The sequence below is a fragment of the Miniopterus natalensis genome, chromosome 18 (genome assembly GCF_054644295.1).
Source record: "Miniopterus natalensis isolate mMinNat1 chromosome 18, mMinNat1.hap1, whole genome shotgun sequence".
NCBI lineage: Eukaryota > Metazoa > Chordata > Mammalia > Chiroptera > Miniopteridae > Miniopterus > Miniopterus natalensis.
Genome location: NC_142098.1, coordinates 41,950,822 through 41,970,916, shown reverse-complemented (window position 1 = coordinate 41,970,916; position 20,095 = coordinate 41,950,822). Strand labels below are relative to the sequence as shown.

The window sequence follows — 20,095 nt, the reverse complement described above, 5'->3', positions numbered from 1 at the left end:
CTGTTGTTGAATGAGGTTAGTGGTATAAAGTACTTCCCACATTCACAAGGCTTTTCTCCAGAATGAACCCAATGGTGGTCCAACACTTGGCAGTATGGTCTAAAGGATTTCCCACATTCACTACACTCTTATGGCTTTTTTCCAGTGTGAAGTCTCTGGTGTTTAACCAAAGCAGAAACTTGGCTGAAGGGCTTCCCACAATCACTACACTCATATGGCTTTTCTCCCATGTGAAATCGCCTATATAGAAGAAGATTAAAGATTTGTCTAAAGGCCTTCCCACATTTGCTGCACTCATAAAGCCATCCTCCATTGCAGAAACACTGACATTGAACAAGTCTGTGATTGTGGCAGGCAGCTTTTTCACACTTATCTGACTGGTGATGACAATTTCCACTGGGAATGGCTTCCCCACCTACACTGCCACTGTGTGGCTCCTCACTGTTAGGACTGGCCTTGTACTGGAGAAGGCGAGAGATGGCTAGAAAGTCCTCCCAAACCTCCCTTCTGGTGAAAGGTGCACCTGATACATAGAAGCTCCACATGTTCGCAAACAAGGCCCTGTCCATATCTCCCTTCCAGGACTTTTCTCCACTGGCATCCCCCTGTTGCTGGTGAGGGTTTGCACTGAAACAGAAGCCTCTCACACAGGCATCACTAAAGAATCCTTTCTGCTCAAAGTATACTGCTTGGCACTCAGTCAGGTGCAAAATAGCTTTCAAGATTAATACACAGCGCTCACAGCGGTGGGTCTGCAAGGTTGCAGGAGATGTCTTAGAAGCCCTGACCTGTGACTCCCGTTTTCCAAATACACTCTGTTCACAAGAGGCCTGCTCATCTTGCATTTTATGCCAACAACCTAAAAGCAGAGAAATGCTGAGAAAGTAGATATTGACAATAATGGAATCAGCAAGTCCCATTACAGAGGTGTGTCAGACTTAACACACTGGTTTCATGAGATTGTCTGAAAACAAGGGACATGGAAGCACGTGGAATAAGTGGCTGATGCTCAGTACTGGGCCTCTGAAGATCTCAAGAGAGGGGAGATCCCACCAGTAAAAGGACACAAAGATGGCATGTGACACAGGAGAGGAGGGTACCCAGCTCATTCTTCTGCTAAAAGCATTCAGCAGGGCTGTCTCTTGGTGACAAGGGGAAGTTGTGCAGAAACCCAGTTATGTTCTTTTCCCAATAAAATGGAGTAAATAAGCAGCTGGTGTTTGAGGACTACTGAAGGGCATATGCAAACTTCTTAACACATGCACACGTCAATGTTGGAGAACACTGAAGAAGGAGCAGTGCAGAGGAATAGGTGATGCACGGAGACCACAACGGTGAAGGTGGCAAGGACCAGGAAGTCAGATTAAATGACAAGTTAGCCAACTGCCAAGTATAGGAAAGACAGAAACGAGGTGTGGGCAGCCAAGCCGGCGTGGCTCATCAGTTGAGCATCGACCTATGATCCAGATCGAGATTTAATTGCTGGTCAGCGCATATGCCCAGTAGGGGGCGTGGAGGAGGCAGCTGATCAATGATTCTCATCATTGATATTTCTATCTCTCTCAATCTCCCCCTCTCCCTTCCTCTCTCTGAAATCAAAAAAAGAAATGAGGTGTGGCCAGCGGCACTAGCACCAAAACACTATTGGACACAGAGCAGGTTCCTGGTAAGAGCACTTGGAGCATCTTTTGTTGTAATCATTGGTACTGACCCTGGTTACTAAAATAGAGTTTCTAAATCTTTTGGAAATTTCTGGGTAGTATTATTGTCTTTGTTTTGAAAGTGACGCAACTCTGGGTGGGTTCCTGAATAACTTCAGAATGGGTGCTACTCACCAGAAAGACCAAGCCATAATTAGAAAGAGGTCTTTCAAAAGAGATTTTCCCTGTACCATGTGGCATGTGTAAGAATATACTACACTAGACAACCTTTTTACACCATACACCAGAATAAACTCAAAATGGATTAAAGACTCACATTTTAGAATCAAAACCTAACAATCCTAGAAAAAAACAGGCAGTGAAATCTCGAATATTTCTTGTAGCAATATTTTTTCAGATATATCTGCTAAGGCAAAGAAAATAAAAAATATAAACAAATGGAAGTAATCAAATTAAAAAGTTTTTGTACAGCAAAGAAAACAAAATGAAAAGGCAACCCATTAAATGGAAGAACATATTTGCCAATAACATATCTAATAAAAGGTTAATATCTAAAATGTATTAAAAACTGATAAAACTCAACAGGAAAAAAACAACCTAAGAAATGGGCAGCCCGAGCCGGTTTTGCTCAGGGTCGGCTGCAGACTGAAGGGTCCAGGGTTTGATTCCCAGTCAAGGCCACATACCGGAGTTGCAGGTTCAACCCCTGGCCCCAGTCAGGCTCATGCAGGAGGCAACCAATTGATGTGTCTCTCTCCCATGGATGTGTTTCCATGTTTCCCTCTCTCTCTCCGTTCCCCCTCCCTCCCTTTCACTCTCTCTAAAAATCAATGGAAAAAATATCCTCAGGTGAGGATTAACAAAAAAAAGTACTTAAGTCAATTACACTTAAATCAAACTTTCTAAATTATATTTTATTTTTTATTGATTTGAGAAGCATTGATTTGCTGTTCCAATTATTTATGGATTCATTAATTAAATAGTTTTTGCTTTCTGACAAGTAAGAGAACTTGTAATCTTGGCATATACATCATGGCACATACCTCCTTTGTAGAACCTAGGGAGGAGGTCCCCTTAACATTGTTAGAATTATGTAATATATAATTCACATAGTTCACAGAGGCACAACAAATGCCTCCTATTCAGGGAGACCTCTGACCCCTCCCCCCCCAATTATCATTGCACCAGGATGCATATTAGGAACATAAAATCATGCAGTCTTTCTTTCAAGGCCTTGGGCAGCAATGCAAAAAACGCCAGTATTGCACAAAGAGTGATTGACATCATTCTGTGCCTTCTGAAATATATAAACTTTGGGATCCCCACAAAATCTGTTCACCTCTACATGTTGAGAGATCACAATTTTGTTTTCAAATCACCTGGCATAGGGAATATAACCAATAATATTAAAGGCAAAAAGCAAAAAGACCTTTACAAAAATATCATAAACCAGAACAGGGTATAGTGGGCAGTTTGCAGGTTGGTGAACCTGGAAAACTTTATCACATAATAATGTGAGAACAATAATATTCATAAAAAGGTAGTGTTTCCTAGCTCAGGATGGGTCCTCTGGAACAATATTGGGTTAAGTCCACTTTCTAGTCACAGGAAAAGGAATGAGAATCCTGCCCAAAACTCAGAATATTTATAATTTTCCCAAGAAAAAGAAAGAACACAGAGGGCAGCATGCCTGAGCACACAGGGGTTGTGACTGGGCCACATGGTGCAGATGAGCCACGAGAGAGTGGTAATATGGCTTAGCACAAAAACTGGCAGTGACATCAATTTGGTAATAGCCCTGGGAAGGTTAGAAAGTGTAATGCAGCTCCTTATTAGAGCCTTGTTTGTACCTGAAACTTATGAAGAAACTAACACAGTGTATGTTCCAGTAAAAGAGGTTTGAATTCACATAAATGTGTGAATTTAAAGAGTCTCTTTCAGTGTTGATATACTGAGTGAGAAAATAAAATAATCCCTAAATATTTAAAGCCTTTCTCAAGTGTGAACTCTCTGGTGTCTAAGGAGGTTAGATGTACAAGTAAAAGATCTTCCACATTCATTACACTCATAAGGTCTTTCTCCAGTGTGAACTCTTTTGTGTTGAATGAGGGCAGAGCTTTTGCTGAAGGACTTCCCACAATCACTAGACTCATATGGCTTTTCTCCAGTGTGAATTTTCTGATGTAGAATAAGGGTAAATTTGCGACTGAAACATTTCCCACATTCACTACACTCATAAGGCTTTTCTCCAGTGTGAACTCTCTGGTGTTGAATAAGGTTAGATTTATCGGTAAAGGGTTTCCCACATTCACCACACTCATAAGGCTTTTCTCCAGAATGTACTTGACAGTGTTGAATAACGTGGGAGGGATGTCTAAAAAATTTCCCACAATCACTACACTCATATGGCTTTTCTCCAGTGTGAACTCTCTGGTGTTGAATGAGAGCAGAGCTTTGGCTGAAGGACTTTCCACAATCACTACATTTATACGGCTTTTCTCCAGTATGAATTCTCTGGTGTTGAATGAAGCTAGAGGTATCGCTAAAGGATTTCCCACATTCACCACACACATAGGGCTTTTCTCCAGAATGAATTCGACAATGTTGAATAAGGTGCCAGCGTTGTCTAAAGGTTTTTCCACATTCAGTACACTCATATGGCATTTCTCCTGTGTGAACTCTATGGTGTTGAATGAGGGCACAGCTTTGGCTGAAAGACTTACCACAAACACTACACTTATATGGCTTTTCTCCCATGTGAACTCTCTGGTGTTTAATGAGGGTTGAGCTTTGGCTGAATGACTTTCCACAATCACGACACCCATATGGCCTTTCTCTGTCATCTCTCTGATGTCTCAGGATGTGTGAGTTGCAGCTAGAACATTTTCCACATCCACTACCCTCATAAAGTCTTTTTCCAGTGTTAACTCTTTGGTGTTTAATGGGGGTATAGCTTTGGCTGAAAGACTTTCCACAATCACACAACCCACATGGCTTTTCTCTAACATCATCTCTCTGATGTCTCAGGATGTGAGATTTCCGGCTAGATTTTCCACATCCACTACCCTCATAAGGTCTTTCTCCAGTGTGAACTCTCTGGTGATTAAGAAGAAGGGATTTGTGGCTAAAAGATTTCCCACATTCAGTACACTCATAAAGCTTTTTTCCAGAATGAAAACGATGGTGATTAATGAGTACAGATGTAGAAACATTGCACTCATATGGCTTTTCTCTAGTGTTCCCTCTCTGATGTTCAATGAGCCCAGAGTTTTCGCTGAAGTACTTCACAGGATTACTACACTTATAAGGCTTTTCTCCAGTGTGCTCTCTCCTATGCCGAATGAGGTTAAAGATTTGTCTAAAAACTTTCCCACATTTATTACATTCATAATGCCTTTCTCCAGAGCAGACACTGTGACGATGAACATGTTTCTTGTTTTTGCCGGCAGCTTTTTCACATTCATCCCACTCCTGATGAATTTTTCTACTGTGAGAAGCCTACTCACTATCATTGCCACTGTATGGCTCCTCACTGTGAAGAGTGGCCTGGTGCTGGAGAAGGCCTGAGATGATGGAGAAGTCCTCCCAAACCTCCCTACAGGTGGAAGATGCCCCTGATATGTACAAGATGCACTGGGTCACAAATGAGGCCCTGTCCATATCTCCTTTCCAGGGCTTCTCTCCACTAACATCTGTAGGTTGCTGGTGAAGGCTTGCACTGAAACAGAAGGCTCTCACACGTGTGTCTCTGAAGAACCATTTCTGTTCAAGGTATGCTCCTTGGAACTGAGTCAGATAAAAAATAACTTTCAGGACAGAGATGCACCACTCACAGAGAAGGGTCTTCTGGGTTGCTGGAGCTGTCTTAGAAGCCCTGACCTGTGACTCTCCTTCTACAGATACACTCTGCTCAGAAAGGGCCTTCTCATTTTCCGATTTATGCCAACAACCTGAAAACAAAGAAATGCTGAAAAAAAGGATATTGACATTGGTGGAAAGGTCTAGTCCATTACAAAGGTGTATCAGACATAATACGCAGGTTTCATGGGATTATCTAAAAGTAAGGGACCTGGAGTCAGGTTGAAGAAAATACTGCTGTGTAGTTCTGGGCCTCTGAACATAACACAATAGAAAAGACCTCACTAGAAAAAACACATAGATTGCATGCACCTCATGGAAGAGAAGCAGGATGTGCAACTATTCACCTACTAACAGCATTAAGCAGGGCTTGTCTGCTGGTGACATGGGCAAATTGTACAGAAGGTTGGTATTCTTTTTTCCACAGTAAAATTGAGTAGCTGGTGTTTTACAGCTACTTAAGGACGTATGCAAACCTCACAACATATGCACAAGTCAATGTTGGAAAACATGCAGACGGAGGAGAGCAGTGGAACAGTTGATGCATGGATGCCACAAAGGTGAAGGTAGCCAGGAGGCAGGAGGCAGGAAGTCACAGATGAAATAACAAGTGAGTAAAGGGTCAATATGGAAAAAAAGGTTGAAATGAAATGTGGCCAGTAGCACCTGCACCAAAGCACTATTAGACATGAACAGGTTCCTGGTATGATCAGAAAACAGCCCTTACATCATACCATTTCCCAGTTGCCTCTCTCCAGGGCCAGGCCTCCTCTAAGACCATTTTGTCATGTCCACTCCGTGAGTAAACCAGGGTTCTCTGTGCACCCTCTATTGTACAATTACTCAGAACCTGAATGGTCCGTGTATTAATGTAAGACAACAGAGGTAAGGGGCCAGCAGTGGCTGAGAGCAACTCAGCATATATTAGTATTCAGGGAAAACAATATTAGAAACACCTGAAGGTAGATCTTACAAGTACAGTCCACAGTTCATGTGAGTAATGACCATGACCTGGCACAGGCAGTCACAAAGAACCAATAGCTAAGAGAAGGGGGCAGAACTGGAAGCCATAACTGCAAATCTCCTGAATTCCAGACACTTCCTGCACTTTTTGAGGCAACAAGTGTTAGTGATATTCAGGAAGTCCATGTCTCAGAGCACACCACACAGCTCAATCCTGGCAGCCACAGAACAGATGACAAGAAAGTGTGAAAAATTAGGAGAGCCTATGGTCTGGCTATAGGGCAGACAAAACTACCTCAGGAGAAAAAAGGGAAGGCAAGACATTACCTCAGGGCACTAAAAGAAATTTGAGTCTTACCTACAGATGCTACAAGTGAAAAGATTCCCAGCATCACATCACAGTACAGAAGTCTCTGAGCCTCATCAAGGAGTCCCCACTCCACCTGGGAAAAGATGATGGCCACATCCTCAAAATTCATATCCTGTCATAATGGGAACAGTTTATTTCATGATCAGCTTGTCTCCCAGGATTCCAAGTTCATCATACCCCCATCCTCCTGGCTCAGTGTACCCTGCACAGATTCACAAGGTGGCTCCTTAGCCTGTCACCTTCTCCCACCCATGTCACCCTGTGTGTCAGGCACCACTGTCTCCTTGTCCTAAATGCTGGTGTCTTGGCTCTAGGCGGTGTAAAGCACTTGCACCAGAAGCTGTAGTGTTTAGGGGTGAGGGGATGAGGCAGTGAGAGCCCCGGGGACCAGCACTTACCTCAGCCTTGTGACTCTGCTGGGCTGATGCCCTGGGATACAGTGGACTCAGTTGAGCCTGCGAAGCATAGAGATGCCAAAAGGGGCCATTTCTGGCTTGCCCAGCCTTGGACCTGCCTCTGCACAGCGGGGAGGGCTCTTCTGTGAACCACAGGTGCTCTGCAGCCTCTGACTCTGTGAACAAACCAGAGGTCAAAAAGACTGCAAGGATGATGACCTGGAAAGTTCCTCCCTAACATGATTCACAGGCACAGAAATGCCCCTGAGGCTTTTTTTGGTTCAGCCCCGCCACCACTTGGTAATGTAGCTTCCTCATCCACACACAGGTCCTTAGAGTTCCACCAGGTGGGTGTGGTGCTTGGAAAGGACAACTTCAGGTTTCGGAGATTGTTTGCATTCTTCGGGGAGGGTTTTCTGCAACTGACCACTTGTTTGGAGATTATTTAAGACTCCATGAATCTCAGAATGATCCCTGAGTTGGAAAGCATTATTTCAATTATTCCCAAAGGATACAAACCCAAGTGGACATATATTCTCATTCAGACACAAAATGCATCACTTCTTAGCTGGAATGTATTAACTATTTTCTGCCAATTAAAATGCATGGAGTCCGAAGCAATAGTGGGTTTTGTAAATCTGTACATTCAGTCTGGGCCATGACCTGGAAGCTAAGGAGAGATTTAAGCTGCCATGAAGTAGGAAGAAAAGGAGTTATCTTCGCCTCTGGTTCCCACAGATAACATCTCTCTTGCCTCTATCCTCAGTGAAGGTGTGCAATCCATACAATGTTGTTTACCATTTAGTAGTTCCTACTCAATATTCTAAGATATTTTCAATTCTTTTAGGAATCTTACATATTTCTCAAAGGGCATCTTATCAAATTGTTTGGGTATGAGGTAGAGACTACAGTGTTCTCAGGCAGAGCACATGTGCAAAGGGAGCATCCAAACACCATCAACTCATTTCGTCTTGCAAGGAAGCGATTATTATTTCTCTGGTGACGGCTGAGACTCTTGTGCATGAGAAACTGATGTCAGAAGAAATTTGTGAAATGCAATTTAAAGAGTGCTATTAATAAGTATTATGTAGTTATTCAAAGAGAGTAGTATAAATAGCTAAGAAAACACCAGTGGAGGGGGGAATAGACTTAAGACCTCAGGTAATTTTTATCAGGAGACACTGAAGCCTGAGTTAGACTGAGCCTAATCTTGTTATTGTGATTCACTTTTTAAAAATTTATATTTATTGATTTTAGAGTGAAAAGAAAAAAAGAGACATCAATTTGCTTTCCCCCCATCTATGCACTCACTGGTTGGTTCTTGTACATGCCCCGACTGGGTGTCAAACCCACGACCGTGGTGTGTTGTGGCAGGGCTCTAATCAGCTGAGCTGCCCAGGGAGGGCTATGACCCCTTTTAACCTGCTCCAATCTAATGGACTTGTGGTGCTTTCTCACTGAAGCTTTAGCTTACAATTTCATGATGAATAATGTCAAAACTCTTGGAAACCTAATAACCGTACGTTCTTTAATGAAGATTCTGCTCAAATATGTTGCCAGTTCTTTTCCTTATTTTCTATGCAAGGACTTCAGTCATATATTCACAATTTTTTCCTACTATTCTGTGCTGCAATTTTGAATCATTTTTTCTTTTCTTTCTTTAACCCTCACCCTAGGACATGCTTAGAGAGGGAGAGAGAGAAACATCAACCTGAGAAAGAAAACATCCATCGGTTGCTGTTGGTACACTCCTCAAATGGGGATCAAACGGTTAGAGGACAATGAAAAGCTAGGAAAATTGTGGGACAAGTGGAACAGGGAAACTAAGGCAGAAAATTAAACAAAGCCCCAAAACTTTGCAGGCTGCTTGTTGCAGGACTACATCTCAAGAACAAAGGGTTAAAACCTCCCCTCACAAAAGAATGCAGAGTGAAGGAAAGGGGGAGAGGAGAAGAAATCCTTTCAAGTCCTCACTAACTAGAGACTTAAGAGTAAATCATTGGAGCTGTTGAAACAGGGAGGGCCCAGGCTGGTTTGGTTCAGTGGCTGGGGCATTGGCGTGCAGACTGAAGGGTCCCAGGTTCAATTCAGGCCAAGGGCACATACCTTGGTTGCAGGCTCGATCCCCAGCTGCGGCAGGGGTGGGTGCAGGAGGCAACCAATTGATGTGTCTCTCACACACTGATGTTTTTTTCTCTCGTCCTCCCTTCCACTCTCTCAGAAAAGCAATGGAAAAAATATCCTCAAGTGAGTATTAAAAGAAAAAAAAACAGCAGGGAGGAGTAGGCAAGAGTAGTCTTATCTCATCCCACTGTTTAAACAGAAAAGCCAGCAGGCTCAGGATTTAATCACCAGGTGCTTCTCATAACAGAGAAAAGGGGAGACCAGAATCTGTACCAGGATATCTAGCAGAGAAAAAAAACCCTATAGACACGAGGGTATATAAGGCAGAAACCTCCCACCACACTCCCTGTTCACATTAGCTGAGAGCTCATCTGCGCTTCATAACCCAGATGTATGGACTTGCTTGCATTGCTTCTTTAATAAATGTGCATGCTTTAATTTTTAAAATAAATTCACTTTAACACAACATAATTATTTTCTGGGGTCACTAGTTTGAATTCATTCCTAAGAGCATGACAAGTATTGAGGTGGGGAAAGCCCTCTTCCTCTGATTGAGGGGGCTATCAGGTAACACCTTTACTGGGATCTCTGGGCTGCCTGAATCAAAATCCACAACACAGGCCTGTACATAGGAGCCTGGCCAGGTGTGGCTCAAGGGTTGAGCATTGACCTATGATCCAGGAGATCGCAGTTCGATTCTTAGTCAGGGCAAACGCCTGGGTTGTGGGCTCAATCCCCAGTGGGGGACATGCAGGAGGCAGCTGATCAATGACTCTCCCATCATTGATGTTTCTCTCTCTCCCTTCCTCTTTCTGAAATCAATAAAGACATTTTAATAAAATAAAAACTATATAGTACATAGGAGACCTAGTCGGTTTGGCTCAGTGTTTAGTCAGCCTGTGGACTGAAGGGTCCCAGGTTCAAGTCTGGCCAAGGGCACGTACCTCAGTTGTAGGCTCGATCCCCAGCCCTGGTTGAAGTGAGTGCGAGAGGCAACCAATTGAAGTGTCTCTCTCACATCCATATTTCTCTCTCTCTCTGAAAATCAATGGGAAAAATATTCTCAGGTGAGGATTAAAAAAAAAAACCTGTGTTTCTTTAGTAAATAAATAACTAAATAAGTAAATTGTACATAGAACAAGAATTTGAGGGGAAAAATTGATTCCAGTATTAAAAAACAACTGTTCCATAGAACAAAGAAGTCATTTGGGTCATTGAGGAATGAGTGAAATCCCAACACATGTCTGATGTGGCACTATCATCCCATTAATTAAAATAATAAACTCATAAAAAGAAAATAGGCATAAGACATTTTACCAAGAGATAAAGAATGCATAAATAAATGCATTAAATGACCACCATCATGAATTCATAGGGAAGTGGAATTAAACAAAAACAAGTCACCACTACACTGATATCCAAGGATAATATTTTTAAAAAGTAACCATATGCAGGGTTCGCAAAGTTGCAGAACTGGAAATTTCACATACTGTGGGTTGGTGGGAAGGCAAAGGGAACGACCATTTTAGATCATAGTTCCACATTTCTTAAAATTTAAACATATATCTACACTGTAACAATTTGAGAAATACAACATCCATGAATATAAAGAACTGAATGCACATATTCATAGCAGCTTTATTTTTAATACCCCAAACCTGGAAATAATCCTAACCATAGGCAGATCAATGGATAAACAAAGTGGTTATTTATAGTACAGATTACTACAAAGCAGTAAAAAGAATTAAATATTCACATCAGCATTATTGTTGAATCTTAAAATAACTGCAGCATGAAGGAAACCAGTTTTTTCAAGACTATACACCTTATGATGCCTATAAGATTACAGAAAATATGAACTAATCTACTGTAAATAAACATAAATCAATAGAGATTATAAAAGGGCAGGAGGTAAATACAGGGTGGACCAAAAGTAGGTTTACAGTTCTTCATATGGAAAATAATAAAATAATTAATAAATAATAATACAAGAATAAACTATATGGCCCATGTACTTACTACTTTAAACCTACATTCCTACCCTGTATATGAGTGACAGATAAGTCCATTTCATGTGTGGTTTCATAGCTTATCTGTATATCATAACTCATCAAATAGTACACTTTAGATAAGTGCACTTTGTTGCACATCAATTATACATATACAAATGAATAAAGCTTTAAAAACCAGTTCCAATTAAGACCTAAATAATCCCTGTTTACTAAGAAAATCAGGTTGGCAAGCCTATATGTACTCTACCATCTCTCTTCTCATGTTCTGGAAGGGGCAGCCTTGCCTCAATGGCAGCAAATATTGGCAAACAATAAGAACTACAGGAATGCTGACTGGGTCACAAAAGACACATCCTGGGAATGACTATAGGACCATCCTTTCTAGCTTTGTTTGCTTGTCTGTAGAGCAATGGCCTTGAGGTGAAAACCTCAAGAGAGCCTAGGGAAAGCCACAAAGCTGTTAGAAACAGCTCTAACGGTCATGAGAATGTCTGTAACCACAGATCACACAAGCCACAGGCCCTGGAACATTTGTGGAAGAACTTTCAGAAGAGGCACCTTTCATCTAATTCATTGCAGTGTCTTCCACTCACTATTAATACAGTGCTTCTGTCCCAACTGTGGTCCTACCTAACCCTCAGAGTCTTAAATGACACCAGCCTATGAAATTTCATACACCATGGCACATGGCTCCTTTGCAGTACCTCAGGATTGGTAGAATTATGTAATGTATACTATAAAAAAGGGAATAAAATTCATATTGTTCACAGAAGCGTGAAAAACGCCTCCTCTTCAGAGTTACCTCTCACCTCCCCAATAATCATGGAACTAGAATGTATATTAGAAACAAAAAGTCATGTAGTCTTTCTTTCAAGGCCTTGGGCAGCAATGCAAAATAAGCCAACATTGAATAAAGAGCATTTTTCTGCTATCATTATATCCCTTCTGAAACACAGAAAGTTTGGGATCCCCACAAAATCTGTTCACCTCTATAAGCTGACAGATCACCATTCTTATTTCAAATGATCTCACGCAGTGAATACAACCAGCAAAATTAAGATACAAAAGCACAAAGACCTTCACGAAAATATCCATAATCCAGAGCAGTGTACAACGGTTCCCAGGTTGGTGAATGAGTACCTGGAAAAATTCCCCACAACATAATGTGAGAACAATGTCCATAAAAAAGGTAGTCCTTCTTAGCTGAGGATGGGTCCTCTGGACCAAACTGGGTCAGGTCCATTACCTAGTAGAAAGAAAGGAATGAAGATCGCACCAAGAGTTCTGTGTATTCATAATTTCCTCAAGCAAAAGTGAGAACACAGGGGTCAGCTTCCCTGAGCATGCAGGGGTTGTGATTGACGCACACTGTGCAGGTGGAGCCAGGTGGTAGAGGTGAAATGGTCTCAGCCACAAAAACTAGCAGTGATATCAATCTGGACAGGTTAGAAAGTGCAATGCACCTCCTTAATACCTCCTTTGTACCTCAAGCTCATGAGGATTCCAGCACATTGTATGTTCGACTAATACAGATTTAAATTCAGGTAAATGGGTCTCAAAGAGTCTCATCCAGTGTTGTTATACTGAGTGAGGAAATAAAGCATTTCCTACACATTTAAGGGTTTTCCCCAGTGTGAAGTCTCCGGTGTCTAAGGAGGTTAGATGTGCGAGTAAAAGATTTTCCGCATTCATTACACTCATAAGGTCTTTCTCCAGTGTGAACTCTTTTGTGTTGAATGAGGGCAGAGCTGTGGCTGAAGGACTTCTCACAGTAACTACACTCATAGGGCCTTTCTCCAGTGTGAACTCTCCAGTGTCTAAGGAGGTTAGACGTGCGAGTAAAAGATTTTCCGCATTCATTACACTCATAAGGTCTTTCTCCAGTGTGAACTCTTTTGTGTTGAATGAGGGCAGAGCTGTGGCTGAAGGACTTCCCACAATCACTACACTCATAGGGCCTTTCTCCCGTGTGAACTCTCCAGTGTCTAAGGAGGTTAGATGCACGGGTAAAAGATTTCCCACATTCATTACACTCATAAGGTCTTTCTTCACTGTGAACACTTTTGTGCTGAATGAGGGAAGAGCTTCTTCTAAAGGACTTCCCACAATCACTACACACATACGGCTTTTCACCAGTATGAATTCTCTGGTGTTTAATGAGGTTGAAGTTATAGATAAAGCGTTTCCCACAAACACTGCATTCAAACCGCTTTTCTCCAGTGTGAACTCTCTGATGTTGAATGAGTATGTATTTGTACCTAAAGCATTTCCCACAATCACCACACTCATACGGCTTTTCTCCAGCATGAACTTTCTGGTGATAAATGAGGGCAGAGCTTTGTCTGAAGGACTTTCCACAAACACTACAATGATACGGCTTTTCTCCAGTGTGAACTCTCTGGTGCTGAATGAGGGCAGAGCTGTTGCTGAAGGACTTTCCACAATCACTACACTCATATGGCTTTTCTCCAGTGTGAACTCTTTTGTGTCGAATGAGGGCAGAGCTGTGGCTGAAAGACTTTCCGCAATCAGTACATGCATAAGGATTTTCACCAGTATGAATTTTCTGGTGTCTCATGAGATTAAATTTGTAGCTAAAGCATTTCTTACAGAAACTGCATTCATAAGGCTTTTCTTCATTGTGAATGCTTTGATGTTGAATGAGAATATATTTGCAGCTGAAGCATTTCCCACAAACACTGCACTGATAGGGCTTTTCTCCAGTGTGAACACTCTGATGTCGAATGAGGAAAAACTCACGGTTAAAGGATTTCCCACAAATACTGCACTCATAGGACTGTTTTTCTCCTGTGTGAACTCTCCTAGGTAGAATGAGGTTAAACATTTGTATAGAGGCTTTCCCACATTTGCTACACTCAAAAAGGCCTTCTCCAGAATAGACACTCTGATGTTGAAGAAGTTTCTGGTTGTGGAAGGCAGCTCTTTCATATTCACCCCACTCATGATGACTTTTTCCACTGTTAACAATCTGACCACTCTCACTGTCACTGTGTGGGTCCTTAGTGTTAAGAGTGGCCTGGTGCTGGAGAAGGCCTGATATGGCTGGAAAGTCCTCCTGAATGTCCCTATTGGTGAAAGGTGCCCCTGATACATAAAAGCTGCTGCTGGTCACAAATGAAGCCCTGTCCATATCTCCTATCCAGGGCTCCTCTGCAATGGCATCACTCTGTTGCTGGTGAAGGTTTGCACTGAAACCGAAGTCTCTCACACATGCATCATTGAAGAATGCATTCTGCTCAAGGTTTGTTGCTTGGAACTCTGTCAGGTGGAAAATAGCTTTCAAGACTAAGACACACTGCTCACAGGAATGAGTCTTCTGGGTTGCTGGAGCTGTCATAGACACCCTGACCTGTGACTCTCCTTCTACAGATACGATCTGCTCACAAAGGGCCTCCTCATCTTCCGATTTATCCCAACAACCTGAAAGCAGAGAAATGCTGAGGAAATGGATGTTGACATTGGTGGAAGAGGCAAGTCCCGTTACAAAGGTTTGTCAGACATAATACGTTGCTTTCATGGGAGTGTTTGAAAATGAGAGACCTGGATGCAGGTTGAATAAGGGGCTGCTGTGCAATACTAGGTCTCTGAAGATTACAAAATAGGGGAGACCTCACCAGTAAAAGGACACAAAGATGGCATGCATCACATAGGAGAGAAGTAGGATCTCCAGCTCATTCTTCTGCTAACAGTGTTCATCAAGGCTTGTCTGCTGGTGACATGGGCAAGCTGTGCAGAAGGTTGGTTATGATTTCCACCAGTAAAATTCAATAAATGAGTAGTTGGTGTCCGCGAACTACTTAAGGATGTATGCACACCTCATAACAAAAGCGCAGGTCAATGTTGGAGAATACTGCAGAGGGAGCAGTGCAGAATAACAGGTGATGCACGGAGGCCACAGAGGGGAAGATAGCCAGAAGCCAGGCAGTCATAGATAAAATGATAAGTCAACAAAGTGTCCAGGATAGGAAAGAAAAGGTAGAAATTAGGTATGGCCAGTGGCACTGGCACCAAACCACTATGGACACAAGGTAGCATCCTGGCATGATCTGAACACAGCCCTTATGTCATCCTCTTCCCCAGCTGCAACTCACCAGGGCCAGGCCTCCTCTGGGACCATTTTATCATGTTCACCCTGTGAAAAAATCAGGGTTCTCCTTGCACCTTCTATTGCACAATTACTCAGAACCTGAATGATCCGAGTCTTAATGAAAGACAACAGAGGTGAGCAGCCAACACTGGATAAGAGCAATTCAGCAAGCATTAGCAATCAGGGAAAACAACATTACAAACAACTGAAGGTAACAAGTACACTCCACGGTTCGTATAAGTAATGACCATGACCTGGCAAAGGAAGTCAAAAACAACCATTAGCTAGAGGAAGGGGCAGAACTGGAAGGCATGGATCTGAACATAGTCACTCTACAAGGCAGAGGGTAAAGAGGTGGGATGCACTGCACTGTCTGCAAGACTCGTGACTCCCAGATACTTCCTGTACTTTTTGAGGCAATAAGTGTTAGGGTTGCTCAGGGTGTCATGGCTCAGGGCACTGCACACAGCTCATCACTGGCAGCCACAACATATATGACAAGAAAGTGGGGGCAATTAGTAGACCCATGGTCTGGTTGTGGGACAAAGCTACTTCTGGATAAAAAAGGGAAGGCAGGACATCACCTCAGAATAAAAGGAGAAACGTGAAGGTCTTACCTACAGATGCTACAAGTGCACATATTTCCAGCATCACATCGCAGTACAGAAGTCTCTGAGCCTCATCAAGGAGCCCCCACTCCTCCTGGGAGAAGACGATGGCCACATCCTCAAGGTTCATTTCCTGTCATAATGAGGACAGTACAGTTAATGATCAGGTTCTCTCCTAGATTTTTAACCATGTGGTACCCCCCCTATCTTCTACATCCATTTCCTCTCTCTATTGCCCACGTGAGAGAAGATACCAGGCCTCCGTCCCATTTAAGTCATTCTCTCCTAAATTCCTATTGATACCTTGTCTTCTCACAATAATAGGCAGATGGGCAGATAGATGGTACCTTTGCTCTGGGCATGGCATGTAGGCCATACTGCCTCTTGTTAACACAATGGGTGTCACAAACATAGAGTAGGGAGAGAACTCGGCCATAGAGAGGATGTGAATTAGGCATTTGTCTTGCCAGGAAATTCCCCTGTAGTCCCACACACTGTCCCTCCAAGACTTAAAAAACATGGCATCACCATTATTCCTTAGAAACACTATCACAGAGCACTGAGGCCATCAGTTTACACTACTCTCTGCACTTAGTTCTTTGAATCATACCTCTCACACAACAACTTTCCTAGAACAACTTCAAAGTTAACACAAACATGCCATGACCAGGACAATTTGTTCCATGATATCTTTCCCAGGATTCTAATTTCAGCACCTCCTTAATCTATCCCCTTCTTTTCCTTCTCTCTTCCCCACACAGGTGGAGATTTTCAAGCCCAGTTGTTACTGATGTCTGCTATCTCATATAGATCCTACTGAACAGTGGATCAGCTCTCAACAAAAATAAGCAGGTTGGCACATAAATGACATGTGCCAACTGGACCAGGCATGTAGCACCAGAAACGCCCTCTTTTCAGGCAAGTACCCTAGGGTTCAACACATTGTTTCCTCCAGTCACCACCAGACATGGGATCACCCTTCATTCACTCTTATGTCAAAGCCACGGCCCTGTGGCCATGAATTCATACTCCCTCTGCAAATACACATCATTCTTCCTACCACATCTCTCTCACGACTGAACTTATGCAGCCCAGGCCTCCTCCTGCCCTGCAACATAGTCATCTCCTGGCCTCTCTACTCATTACTCAGCATATGTGGTTGAGAGAATGCTTGGCAATTTCAAAAAGGATCAATTACAACTCACACTCTGATGGTCCACACTCATAGAGGCAACCTTGAGTCCTGCCATGAAGGCCTCCCTCCCTGACTGTTCCTTGTTTCAACCTCACCTACAGAGGACCACATCAGATCTCAGATATCCACAGCCCTCCTCCACTGGTGCTGCACTTGATGTCCCTTCACCCATCACAGCCTTCCTCTGTCCACCTCAACCTCACTCAAGGCCTAATTCAAGAGGCCCTCTACCCCATGTCCACTGAGTCTCCCAGATGACCGCTTATGCTACTAAGCTTCTCTGTCAGACTAACTTCAAGACCCCAGGCTACACCAAGGGTGACAACAAATTCCTGGTGAGTGTTTAGAGCAATGAATATGAACCAGCCCCAGTCTCATCTTGTGTGAATTACTCTTCAGCCTCCCATCCATCTCATGTCCACTCATCCCTAGACGACCTTGGCCACTTGCCAAACCATAGTCCCTCCCCCACCCTCTACATGACCATTTCTATCTCTAACCTGTGTTGTAACACCCACTAACCACAACCAGGGGTCCCAAAAGGAAACCCAGTCATCAGGACCACCATACACTTCCTGAACTACTACAACCATTCTTACTGACATGATTTCCCATATTTAAGTGATGTATAGCTCCTCCCTGGTCCATACACTCTACACTATTTTTTGGAGAAGTCTCCATCCTGAACTCCTCCTCAAAGTTCCAGAAGCCATGAACAGCTCTCTGAAACATCTCATACCCTTAACAGGCCAAAAATAAAACTCCCAATATCCTCAATGAAAATTACTCTTACTACTATGGATTTCCCCATCTCAGTGGATGGTGCTTCCATTCCTCCAGCCACTAAAACCAAATTTTCATGTCATCCCTGACTCCTAGCTCTTTCTCTCTCAACCTCCAAATTAGAAAATCCAGGTGGTGCCCATGCCGGGTTGCTCCCTTCCTCTTTCTCTAAAATTAATAAACAATATTTTAAAACAACAACAACAAAATCCAGGTGGCCACACCTAAAATACCAACCCAAAATCCAGCTGCTTCTCCCACTTCCAAAGCCACCATCATGGGCCCTTCACCATCACACTCACCCAGGCTATGGCAGTAGCTTCCCCCCAGGTCTTTCCACCACATCAATCACACCCACACTGTACTGGACTCTGTAGCCACAGGGAATCTAATGAGACCTGGGTCAGAACACCAGCCTCCACTGCTCCCATAACCTGCAGAACAGACACCAGCTTGTCACGAAGCTGCTCTAGACCTGACCGCTGTCCCACTGTTCCCAGTTCCCATAAGGAAGGAAGGACACCTGCAGGTCCCTGCACCGGCTCAGCCTCCCCTCCAAGCTTCTGCACATTCTGGCCCCTATCCCTGGAGGCCCTCCCACATCTCATTCCACTGGCTGCCAAAAACAGGGGCCACTTCCTATAACCCTGGACCTGGACTCTGGACCTAGGCTTGGTGTCTGCTCAAGGTCCCTACGGCCAGGGGCTGGGCGAGTCCCACGGCACAGACCACAGGGGTGTCCGAAAGGCCCTGAAACACGCCCCACAACCCAGCGCCCCTAAGCGACCCGCAGGTGCAGGAACCTGTGAAAACAGCGGCCTGTCGGGAGCCCGGCAACCACCGCGGGGCCCGTGGGCTCAGCTGCCCCGCCTGTGCCCAGCCCCGGGCCGGGTGACCCGCGGTGACGGCGCGACCTCGGGGCTCAGGACGGACCCGGCGCGGCCCTCATGTCACAGGGCTGCGCCTCCCGGTCCCAGCCGCCACCCTCTCCCCGGGTCTCCTCCTCCGAGCAGTTCTGGGAAACTTCAGAGCCCAGCCCCCGACACCGACCCTCCGTCGCTCGCAGCCCGGCGCGGCCTGGCTCCCGCGCAGGACCCCGCCTCGAGTCACAGCCCAGGGCGGGCCCCGCGACCTCCGGCTCGGCCGCCCCTCCGCCCGCCTCCCTCGCCCGCCCGTCACCGCGTGTCGCCCACGAGCCCTCGCGGCCCGCAAGCCGGGCCTGGGCTGCGGGACGAGGCGGGCGCCCGCCCCGGCGGCAGGTTGGCGGGGGAGGCGGGGAGGCCCGGGGCGCGCGCTCACCTCGCCCGGGCGCCTCAGCGCAGCCGCCGCCGCCGCCGCCGCCGCCGCCGCCGCCGCCGCCATTGGTCTCTGAGGGCGGAGCGAAGTCTGAGACGCTCGGAGGCCCCGATCCCGGCCGGTTGCGGCTCCAGAAGCCTCGGACCCGCCCCTGCGCCGCGGGACGACTCCTCCGGCGCTTCCTCGGACCCGACCTGGCGCCCTGGAGCTCGGAGCTCAGACCGGGTGCACCGACCCTCCGGGGAGGCCAAAATGACCGCCACGAGGAGGACCCGGAAGTCCCGCCCTGACCCCGGGCGCCGCGCAGAAACGTCCTTTCCCTGGGCTTTCATTGGCTCAGCCGGCCGCCGTTGGGCGCACTGCCCTCTGGGTAATGTAGTCCCCTCCCCCCGCGAGGGCCGCCGGCGTCCCAGGCGCCGACCTCTGAGAGCGGAGGTGCTGCGGCCGCCGGCTGAGCGGGTCGGTTTGTCCGGGCGGCTTCCCTTTTCCGCCCAGGTAGCGGGTTCTACGCCCCCACCCCCATGGCTGAAGAGATAATTTTAGGTTTCGAGGGAGGTGGGCAGGGTTGTGGGGTGTTGTCTGCAGCTGATTAGTTTTTTGTTGACATTTTGGGTGAGCTCAGAGGCGGGTCCCTTCAGTCATTGAGACAGGCCCGTGGGACAGGGAAACCGAGGCGGACTGTCCAACAGCCTCTGCAGACCCCTCCTCAGCCCTGTCTGCCC

At 45.1% G+C, this 20,095-nt stretch overlaps 2 protein-coding genes across 4 annotated transcripts; both read right to left on the bottom strand.

Annotated features, from left to right (window-relative positions):
• Positions 1 to 780: 780 nt before the first annotated feature.
• Positions 781 to 12,207, bottom strand: LOC107539406 (uncharacterized). The gene is given in 4 exon segments (XM_016215894.2): positions 781 to 5,611; positions 6,841 to 6,925; positions 7,251 to 7,423; positions 12,186 to 12,207. Coding segments are annotated over 4 exon segments (2,235 nt in total). The 3' UTR covers positions 781 to 3,656.
• On the bottom strand, positions 10,784 to 19,402 carry LOC107539402 (uncharacterized). 3 transcript variants are annotated; one of them, XM_087826999.1, is made up of 3 exons: positions 19,377 to 19,402; positions 16,109 to 16,232; positions 10,784 to 14,824 (listed from the first exon to the last, which is right to left on the bottom strand). In XM_087826999.1, exons 2-3 carry the CDS (start codon positions 16,227 to 16,229, stop codon positions 12,999 to 13,001), a joined length of 1,947 nt encoding a protein of 648 aa, XP_087683125.1. In that variant the 5' UTR covers positions 16,230 to 16,232; positions 19,377 to 19,402; the 3' UTR covers positions 10,784 to 12,998. The 3 variants fall into 3 exon arrangements, with proteins under 3 accessions (XP_087683125.1, XP_016071369.2, XP_016071370.2); XM_016215883.2 differs by lacking the exon at positions 19,377 to 19,402 and adding an exon at positions 15,019 to 15,254 and having other exon boundaries at positions 16,109 to 16,180; XM_016215884.2 differs by lacking the exon at positions 19,377 to 19,402 and having other exon boundaries at positions 16,113 to 16,225.
• Between the last annotated feature and the right edge of the window lie 693 nt (positions 19,403 to 20,095).

What these genes read in the sequence shown, in the direction of transcription:
- LOC107539402 (XM_087826999.1), bottom strand. Translation starts at nt 16,229, where the DNA reads ATGAACCTTGAGGATGTGGCCATCGTCTTCTCCCAGGAGGAGTGGGGG. An exon ending in TGCACTTGTAGCATCTGTAG is followed by an intron (nt 14,825 to 16,108) that starts GTAAGACCTTCA and finishes CTCTGCTTTCAG; the next exon opens with GTTGTTGGGATAAATCGGAA.